The 10,450-nt window shown below is 45.4% G+C and overlaps 1 protein-coding gene across 1 annotated transcript in view; it reads left to right on the forward strand.

Moving 5' to 3' along the window:
- cenpq (centromere protein Q) overlaps positions 1-10,450 on the forward strand; it is a 50,383-nt gene extending 39,933 nt beyond the window's left edge. The window contains 3 exon segments of the mRNA XM_068060211.1: positions 3,469-3,588; positions 4,796-4,864; positions 10,189-10,450. Coding sequence (XP_067916312.1) covers positions 3,469-3,588; positions 4,796-4,864; positions 10,189-10,332 — 333 coding nt within the window. The 3' untranslated portion in view covers positions 10,333-10,450.

Genomic DNA, 10,450 nt, shown 5'->3' on the forward strand with positions numbered 1-10,450 from the left:
AATTGGTGTACGCCTCTCTCTCTAATTTTAATCGCTTCACCATTGGAGGCCGTGCCTTCTGCTGGGACCTAAAGCTCTGGAATTTCTTCCCGAAACCCCTCTGCCTCTCTCTCTCTCTTTCTCTCTCTCTCTTTTGCTCCTCCTTTCAGGCACTCCTGAAAAGCTACTTCTTTGACCAAGATTTTGGTCTCCTCTCCTAATATCCCCTTTTGTGGCACAGTCCTATTTTGTTTTATAATCACTCCTGTGCATCCCTAGGGATGGTTTACTGCATCAAAGGCGCTGTATAAATGCAAGTTGTTCTTGTTGATTTCCTCCTCTTAATCTTCTCTTCTCCAAGCTTCTCCAAGCTATCCTCATAACTGAAGTTCCTCATCTCTGGAAACATTCTCGTGAATCTTTTCTGCACCCACTCGAAGGCCTTCACATCCTTCCTATAGTGTGGTGCCCAGAATTTGACACGATGCTCCAGTTAAGTTCAAACCACTATTTTATATAGGTTGATCATAACTGGTGTTTTTGTGCTCTTCGCCCTATTTATAAAGCAAGAAGTAATTGGAAATAGTTTGGGGAGTCTAAAACACAGGAGAACGGTCACAGGATAAGGGGCCCATCATTTAGGACTGAGATTAGGAGAAATTGCTTCACTCAAAGGGTTGTGAATCTTTGGAATTCTGTACCCCAGAGGGTTTTGGTTGCCCCATCATTGAATCCATTTAAGGCTGGGATAGACAGATTTTTGGTCTCTCAGGGAATCAATGGGGAGCAGGCGGGAAAGTGGAGTTGAAGCCCAAGATCAGCCATGATCGTATTGAATGGCGGAGCAGGCTCGATGAGCCATATGATCTACTCCTGCTCTTATGTCTTGTGTTTGGACAGTTTTGATGAATTGGAAAGAATGCTTTTGATGAAATTTTCCTTTACATCAAATTTGGATTTCAAGTCAAAGAGGGAGATTTACGCAGGTTGGTATACCATGTTCATCAGCTTTGCCATTTCCCGATAAATCCTGAGGTTGATACCAGGGCCGATGAGCAGCCTGGCTTCTGTTTCCGCTAACTAAATCATAGAGAAAAGAAATGCTATCCTTTTATAATTTGTCACAAACTGGAGCTGGGCTTCTAATACAATGGCTGGCATTTTCCACTTGGGTGCTTGGTAGCCTATCCTATTTACGCTAGGAGCCAATAACATTGCCGGCTGGTGAGTCCACCAGATGGAAAGCTTGGCCAGCTTACATCCACCTCCAGTATTCCAGTATGTTAACCCTTCATTTCCAGTTCTTCATTGTGTTAACTTGCAAGGTGAAAGCGCATTCCTGTATGTAATGCTCAATCTCCAGTATTTCCGTATATCTGTTCCTCCATTACTAAACCATCGCTCGATTTGTGCCAGTCTTTCAGAATCCCTATTCTTCCATTTTTTTAATTCTTTCATTGGATGTGAGCATCGTTGGCAAAGCCAGCAATTATTGCCCATCTTTTAATTGCCATTGAGAAGGTGGTGGTGAGCCGCCGCCTGAACCGCTGCAGTCCATGTGGGGTAGGTATACTCACAGTGCTGTTAGGAAGGGAGTTCCAGGATTTTGAACCAGCGACAGTGAAGGAACAGCGATATAGTTCCAAGTCAGGATGGTGTGTGGCTTTGAGGGGAACTTGCAGGTGGTGCTGTTCCCGTGCGTCTGCTGCCCTTGTCCTTCTAGGTGGTAGAGGTTGTGGGTTTGGAAGGTGCTGTCTAAGGAGCCTTGGTGAGTTGCTGCAGTGCATCTTGTAGATGGTACACACTGCTGCCACTGTGCGTCAGTGGTGGAGGGAGTGAATGTTGAAGATGGTGGATGGGTGCCGATCAAGCAGGCTGCTTTGTCCTGGCTGGTGTTGAGCTTCTTGAGTGTTGTTGGAGCTGCACCCAACCAGGCTAGTGGAGAGTATTCCATCACACTCCTGACTTGTGCCTTGTGGATGGTGGACAGACTTTTGGGAGTCAGGATGAGGCAGAATTCCCAGCCTCTGACCTGCTTTTGTAGCCATAGTACTTATATGGCTGGTCCAGTTCAGTTTCTGGTCAATGGTAAACCCCAACATGTTAATAGTGGGGGAATTCATTGATGGTAATGTCATTGAATGTCAAGGGGAGATGGTTAGATTCTGTCTTGGTTGGGATGGTCATTGCCTGACACTTGTACATACAAACATACGAATTAGGAGCAGGAGTAGGCCACTCGGCCCCTCGAGCCTGCTCTGCCATTCAATAAGACCATGGCTGATCTGATTGTAACCTCGACTCTCATTCCCGCCTACCCCTGATAAATTTCACCCGTTTGCTTATCAAGAATCTATCTACCTCTGACTTAAAAATATTCAAACCTCTGACTCCACCACCTTTTGAGGAAGAGAGTTCCAAAGACTCAGTCCTCTGAGAGAAGAAATTTCTCCTCATCTCGGTCTTAAATGGGCGATCCCTTATTTTTAAACAGTGACCGCAGTTCTAGATTCTCCCACAAGAGGAAACATCCTTTCCACATCCACCCTGTCAAGACCCCTCAGGATCTTATATGTTTCAATCAATTCGCCTCTTACTCTTCTAAACTCCAGTGGATACAAGCCTAGCCTGTTCAACCTTTCCTCTGGGACTGAGATGATTGACCTTCAACAACTACAACCATCTTCCTTTGCACTAGGTATGATTCCATCCAGCGGAGAGTTTTCCCGCTGATTCCCATTGACTCCTGTTTTTCTAGGGCTCCTTGATTTCAAGGGCAGTCACTCACCTCACATCTTGAGTTCAGCTCTTTCGTCCATGTTTGGACTAGGGCTCCACTCTTTTAGTGTATTTGTTCTTCCATATCTGATCCTTCAGTGTATCTGTCCCTCCATCTCCAATCATTCTTGTCTCTATCCCAATATGTTCAACTTTTCCATGTCTCCATCACTCCATCCAAGATCCTTCAGCCTCTTTATCTATCTGTGGCCCATTCTTCACATATCTAGCCCTCAATATCCGATCTTCAGTATGTGTCCCTCTCCCTCTAGTGCATCAAGGTGTCTCTCCCTCCATCTCCAATTCTTCAGTATGTCTGTCTCTCTATTCCCAATCCTTCCGTGCATTTGTCCTACTATTCCCGATCCTTCAGTGTGTCATTCCTCTATTCCGGATCCATCGGTGTGTCTGTCCCTCTATTTCCGATCCATGGGTGTGTCCATCCCTCTATTCCTGATCCATGGGTGTGTCCATCCCTCTATTCCTGATCCATCGGTGTCTCTGTCCCTCCAATCGCAATCCTTTGGTGTGTCCATCCCTCTATTCCCGATGCTTTGCTGCGTGCCTCCCTCTAGTCTTGATCCGTCAGAATGTCTGTCTCCCTCCCATTAGTGCTGCAAGGTGTCGATACTGCTTTCTTCGAATCTGCAGTGCCTTGCCTATATTGCTCGATTTTGGGTAGTAATGATTTTGTGCATCTTTGTGCCACAGGATGAGTTGGACAAGACTCTGGATATGTTGGAACGGAACAGCGAAGAAATGGAGAAGCTGCAGAATGATATCAATAATCTGAGAGCCTTTCTGGACGAGACAGAAAGTGATGAATTCCAGGTAGGTGTCTCACCAGCTCTGGCCACTGATAACTCAGTGTGACTTGTATCATTGTGTAGATCTTAACTATCTCATTCTTTCATTTTCACTCGTCCTTATCTCATTGCTTCTCTTCAGCAGGGGCCAGTGCCTCATTTAAGAAGATGTTCACTCACTCACTTGGACAGTGAGTGTTGGCAGGCAAAGCAGTGAAAGACGAGATGCTATGTCCAGCCTGATCTTCAATCCATTAGAATCATAGAATGATACAACACAGAAGACCATTCAGCCCATCCATCTGTGCCAGCTCTTTGAAAGAGCGATCCAATTAGTCCCACACCCCCTACTCTTTCCCTGTAGCACTTGGCATATTTTTCCGCTTCAAGTATTTCTCCAATTCCCCTTTTGAATCTATTGAATCTGCTTCCACCGACCCTTTAGGCAGTGTGTTCCAGATCGCAACAACTCGCTCGGTGAAAAGAGTTTTTCCTCATGGCCAATTACCTTAAATCTGTGTCTTCTGGTTACCAACCCTCCTGCCACTGAAAACAGTTTCTCCTTATTTACTCTGTGATTTTGAACACCTCTATTAAATTTCCCCTTAACCTTCTCTGCTGTAAGGAGAACAATCCCAGCTTCTCCAGTCTCTCCACATTAACTGAACACTTTCTGAAACTGAAATCTCTGAATCGTGACTGAAGACTATGTCAGCCGTGTTGATAACACTCTGGCCTCTGAGTCAGAAGTTTGAAGGTTCAAGTCCCACTCCAGAAGTTTGAGAACTAAATTCTAGGCTGACCCTCTCCATGCAGTATTGAGGGAGTGCCGCAATGTCGAAGGTCCCGTCTTTCAGATAAGACGTTTAGCCGACGCCCTGTTGGGTAAATGTAAAAGGTTCCCTGCCACTATTTTGAAGAAGAGCTGGGGAGTTGCCCCAGTATCCTGGTCAATATTTATCCCTCAATCAACATCACTGGGGAAAAAAAGATTATCTGGTTATTACATGGCTGCTTGTGGGAGCTTGCTGTGTGCAAATTAGCTGCTGTGTTTCCTCCAATCGAACAATTCACTGACTGTAAAACACTTTGAGATGTCCAGAGGTTGTGAAAGACGCTGTATAAATGCAAGTCTTTTTTCATCCCGGAGGCATTGGGCAAGCTGGAATTAACTCTTTCTCTCCTCGACACAGAAACACTGACACCTTTTGCTTTCTCTTCTGTTTCCACAGAATGTGCGTACTGGGGTTCTAAACCTCCCCGAGCTTCCCGAAGCCAGTTTCCAGCAGCCCACCCTTCAGGTCAGTGGCCACCACAGCGCGGGGAAAGGAGACGGGAAAGTGAGGGAAACATCCACGTCCCGCTCATCATAACGTAGAACTGGTGGTGAAAAATTGAAAATATCATGTGGGAGGTTAGGCGGCATTGTAAGCAGTGTAGATGGTGGCATAATATTTCAAATTTATTAATAGATTAAATGAATGGGCAAAACGGTGACAACTGGATTTCAGTATAGCTAAGTGTGAGATCATCCACTTTGGACATAAAAAGGATAGATTTAGGATACTTTCTAAATGGTGAAAAACTACGAACAGCGGCGGTCCAAAGTGATTTGGGGGTCCGTACACAGATCATTAAAATGTCATGAACATGTACAGACAATAATGAAAAAGGCTAATGGAATGCAGGCCTTTATATCTCGAGGACTAGAATACAATGGGGTCGAAGTCATGCTTCAACTATACAAAGCCCTAGTTAGAGCACACCTGGAGTTAGTGTGAGCAGTTCTAGGCCCCACACCACAGGGAGGATATATTAGCCTTTGAGGGAATGCAGTGTAGATTTACCAGAATGAAACCTGAACTCCAAGCGTTAAATTATGAGGAAAGATTACACAAATTAGGGTTGTATTCCCTGGATTTTAGAAGGTGAAAGGGTGATTTGATTGGAGTTTTCAAGATATTAAGGGGAACAGACAGAGTAGGTAAAGAGAAACTATTTACACTGGTTGGGGAGTCTAGGACGAGGAGGGAGAGTCTAAACATTAAAGTCAGACCTTTCAGGAGTGAAATTAGGAAACACACAAATGGTGGGAGAAGTTTGGAACTCTCTTCGACAAACGGTAATTGGTACCAGGTCAATTGTTAATTTTAAATCTGAGATTGGTAGAGTTTTGTTAGCCAAAGGTATTAAGGGATACGGGGCAAAGGAGGGCATATGGAGTTAGGTCACAGATCAGCTATGATCTCATTGAGTGGGGGAACAGGGCCAAGGGGCTGAATGGCCTCCTCTTCCTATTTATAATTTAATTTAGAGATACAGCACTGAAACAGGCCCTTCGGCCCACCGAGTCTGTGACGACCAACAACCACCCATTTATACTAACCCTGCAGTAATTCCATGGTCCCTATCACCTACCTACACTAGGGGCAATTTTACAATGGCCAATTTACCTATCAACCTGCAAATCTTTGGCTGTGGGAGGAAACCGGAGCACCCGGCGAAAACCCACAGGGAGAACTTGCAAACTCCGCACAGGCAGTACCCAGAATCGAACCCGGGTCCCTGGAGCTGTGAGGCTGCGGTGCTAACCACTGCGCCACCCCCTATCTTCTGATGCAATGAAAAAATAGAGAACAACAAAAAAAGAGCCATGAGAAAATGAAAGGGGCGATTTTGCCCTGGAGCACTTTTCAGGAGTTTGTGTATCAGCCCGTCAGTGATTTTCCAACAAAGCCTTAAACTGCTGAGGAAAAATCTCAGGGAGTTGGAGGGAGCAGAGATTCCGCTGGATTTGCGTGGGTTTTTTCAGCCAATTCGCCCAAACTCGGCCAAACCAGCTTAAAAGAGCAAGGAATCTTTAAGTACAAGTAGTGTGTTTGCGCTGGCTAGAAACTGATCATGCCCCTAGATCGAATTCATCACCATGGCGACGTTCCGCTCATTGTACCCATTTGTGGGCCTTCGAGGAAGCTCTTAAAATTGAGCCTTCTTTTGGGCGTAAGGGCACCAATATCAAAAACTATTGCATTTATTAAGCAACTGACTTATGTGCACCAATGAAACTAGTAAACGTTTCTGTATTGCCGATTGCATCCAAACACTGGAATCTCTACCCGTATGGTTCCATTGCAGGGAGGGCTGTGGAGAGAGTGATAAATTATCAGCGTGCAGTAGGACTCACTGGTTTCCAGTTTACTTGCCCCCTTTTTACAGTCCTGTCCTGGCTACAGGCAGTTCACCCAGACAGCCTGTTACCGAGCACAAGCTTGGCCCCAGCTGGAGTCCACTTACTATGGAGCGACTGGAGAAGCTGGGATTGTTCTCCTTAGAGCAGTGAAGGTTAAGGGACAATTTATTAAAGGTGTTCGATTTCATGAAAGGTTTTGCTAGATTAAGTAAGGAGAAACTTCCCAATCGTTGAAGTGTTCATGACAAGAGGACATAGATTTAAGGTAATTGCCAAAAGAACCAGGGGTGGCATAAGGACATTTTTTTTTTCATGCGACAAGTTGTTAGGATTTGGAATGCACTGCCTGATGGGCTGGTGGATACAGATTCAATAGTAACGTTCAAAAGGCAATTGGATAAATACTTGAAGGAGAAATAGAATTTACAGGGATATGGAGAGAGTTGGGGAGTGGGACTAAACTGGATTGCTCTTCGACAGAGCTGGCACAGACTTGATGGGCCAAACGGCCTCCTTCTGTGCTGTACCATTCGATGATTCTATGACCCCCGGGTTCCATTGGGTGAAAGGTCAGATTCTGACCTCCTGTGCTACCCCATTCGCAAAATCATGTCTGTACAAGACAACAAAAGTAGCGCGTTGCGCCTGATAGCGTAAATAACTTGCAATCTACTAAATCTCAGTGATTAATGAACAACAATGCTAAATATAACGCAGGCCAAAAGAATTCAGGTAAGCAATATTACTGCAGCATTGAAATATCTGGTGTATTAAAGGGACTTGTCAGAAGGCAGCAGGGATTCTGCAGTGTAAAAATGACAAATATTAACCAGCGGACAGCAAACAGCAGGAATCCTGAGTAATACATGCATATGCACAGCAGGAATCGCTGGCTACAAATTACCTTCAGCAATGAAGTGTAGTACAATCCCCAGCAGCCCTGCCGATTAAACAGCACCGGCAGGTGCACGGGCAGCAGAACAACCAGGGAGAGTCACTTAAAAAGCAAATGCTGTACAACACGGTGCCAATATATTTTTCTCACCCATTTAAACTCTTGCTGGAATAAGATTCATGGGCTATAGCAGGCCTCTCGTAGGTAGAAATGTAGAATGGTAGAATCCGACAGCACAGAAAGAGGCCATTCAGCCCGTCATGCCTGTGCCGGTTCTGAAAGATTCTATCCAATTTGTCCCATTGCCCCCTCATCACTCTTTCCCCCATATCCCTGTAAATTTTTCCCCTTTCAAGTATTTCTCCAATTCCCCTTTTGAAAGTTCCTATTGAATCTGCTTCCACCGTCCTTTCAGGCAGCACATTCCAGATCACAACAACTCACTGTGTAAAACAAATTCTCCTCATCGCACCTCTGGTTCTTTACCTTCAGGAGAACAATCCCAGCTTCTCCAGTCTCTCTACGTTAAATGAAGTCCCTCAACCCTGGAACCATTCTGGTCAATCTCCTCTTAACCTTCTCTGCTCTAAGGAGAACAATCCCAGCTACTCCAATCTCTCCACATTTCCCTGAAGTTCGGCATCATTTGCGTGAGTTGAACAGCAAGAGTCCACAGATTAATCACAGTCCAGATCATTCCCATCCAAATGTCCACTTACTTTCTTACTCATTCACGGGACGTGGGCATCATTGGCAAGGCCAGAATTTATTGCCCGTCCCCAATTGCCCTTGAGAAGGTGGTGGTGAGCTGCCTTCTTGAACCGCTGCAGTCACTGTGGGGTATGTACACCAACAGTGCGGTTGGGAAGGGCATTCCAGGATTTTGACCCAGCGACAGTGAAGGATCTCCGATATATTTCCAAGTCAGAATGGTGTGTAGTTCAGTCATGGAGTCATTTACAGCACAGAAGGAGGCTACTCGGCCCATTGAGGCCATGCCGGCTCTCCACGGAGCTATTCAGTCAGTCCCACTTCCCCACTCAATCCACGTAGCCCTGCAAGTTTATCTCCTTCAAGTGGCCATCCAAATTTCCTTTTGAAGTCATTGATGTCTCTGCTTCCACCACCTTCGTGGGCAGCGTGTTCCAGGTCATTATCACTCACTGCGTAATAAAAAAGTTCTTCCTCATATTCCCCCTGCGTCTCTTGCCCAAAACCTTCAATCTGTGTCCCCTAGACCTTGTACCATGAGTTAATGGGAACAGTTTTTCCTTGTCTAACTGATCTAAGCCTGCCATAATCTTGTACACTTTGATTAAATCTCCCCTCAATCTCCATTGTTCTAAGGAGAACAACCCCAACTTTTCCAATCTAACCTTATAAATAAAATCCCCCATCCCTGGAACCATTCTGGTAAATCTCCTCTGCATCCTGTCAAGGATCCTCGCTTCCTTCCTAAAGTGTGGTGACCAGAACTGGACGCAATACTCCAGTTGAGGCCTAACCAGAGCTTTATAAAGGTTCAGCATAACCTCCCTGCTTTTGAACTCAATGCCTACACTGATAAAGCCCAAGATCCCATATGCTTTCCTAAACACTCTCTCAATATGTCCTGCCACATTCAAAAATCGATGCATATGCACCCCCAGGTCCCTCTGTTCCTGCACACTCTTTAGAACTGTGCCAATTAGTATATATTGCTTGTCCCTATTCCTTCTGCGAAAATGCATCACCTCACACTTGTCATTATTCAATTCCATCTGCCACCTCTCTGTCCATTCTGCTTGCCTATCTATGTCCTCTAGTAGGCTGTTGATATCATCTTCACTGTTTGCCACACCTTCAAGTTTTGTGCCATCAGCAAATTTTGAGATTTTACTCTGCATTCCAAGATCCAAGTCATTTATATATAGCAAAACAAGCAGTGGTCCCAGCACTGACCCTTGGGGAACACCATTGTCTACCATCATCCAGTCTGAAAAACAACCATTTACCACAACTCACTGCTTTCTGTCCTTTATCCAATTGGACACTGAGCCTCAATTTTGTTAACCAGCCTTTTATATGATACCTTATCAAAAGCTTTCTTAAAATCCAGATAAAGAGCATCTCCTGCAGTCCCTTCATCAGCCTTCCCTGTGACTTCATCAAACAAATTGGAGGGGAACTTGCAGGTGGTGGTGTTCCCATGCATCTGCTGCCCTTGTCTCCCTAGGTGGTAGAAGCCGTGGGTTTGGAAGGTGCGGTCGAAGGAGCCTTGGTGAGTTGCTGCAGTGCATCTTGTAGATGGTACACACTGCTGGCACTGTGTGTCGGCGGTGAAGGAAATGATGTTTATAGTAATTCAGTAACAATCGGGAAAGACTCCCCACCCCTACCAGTTGCTTTTTCCTAACTTAAGGCTGCTGAAGCTGATTGCAGTACCTCCCCGACTCCACCCTGCACCCACCATCGGGACAGTACTTACCCTATCAGGGGAAGCCCGGATACCTTGTGCTCTGTGCCACGTCTGTGACCGCCTGTCTTTTCTGTGCTCACAGGAGAAGCTGATGGGCATCGGAAATCACGAGGCCCTGCTTCAGGACCTGCAGACAATTCAACATTCCCCTGACGTGCAAAACCTGTTGACCTTCCTCGAGCAAGCCCACGCAGAAGCTGACGGTGTCTCTCCTATTGGCCACTGAATTTAACTTGCCGTTAATTTTGTGTTGTGTGTCTCTACAGTTAACTTATGATTCCTTACATTGGTGTTATACATTTCCAGAAGCAGATCTATAATAAATGTTGTTAGTTTTAACCTCA

This window comes from Heterodontus francisci, chromosome 28 (genome assembly GCF_036365525.1).
Source record: "Heterodontus francisci isolate sHetFra1 chromosome 28, sHetFra1.hap1, whole genome shotgun sequence".
Lineage (NCBI taxonomy): Eukaryota > Metazoa > Chordata > Chondrichthyes > Heterodontiformes > Heterodontidae > Heterodontus > Heterodontus francisci.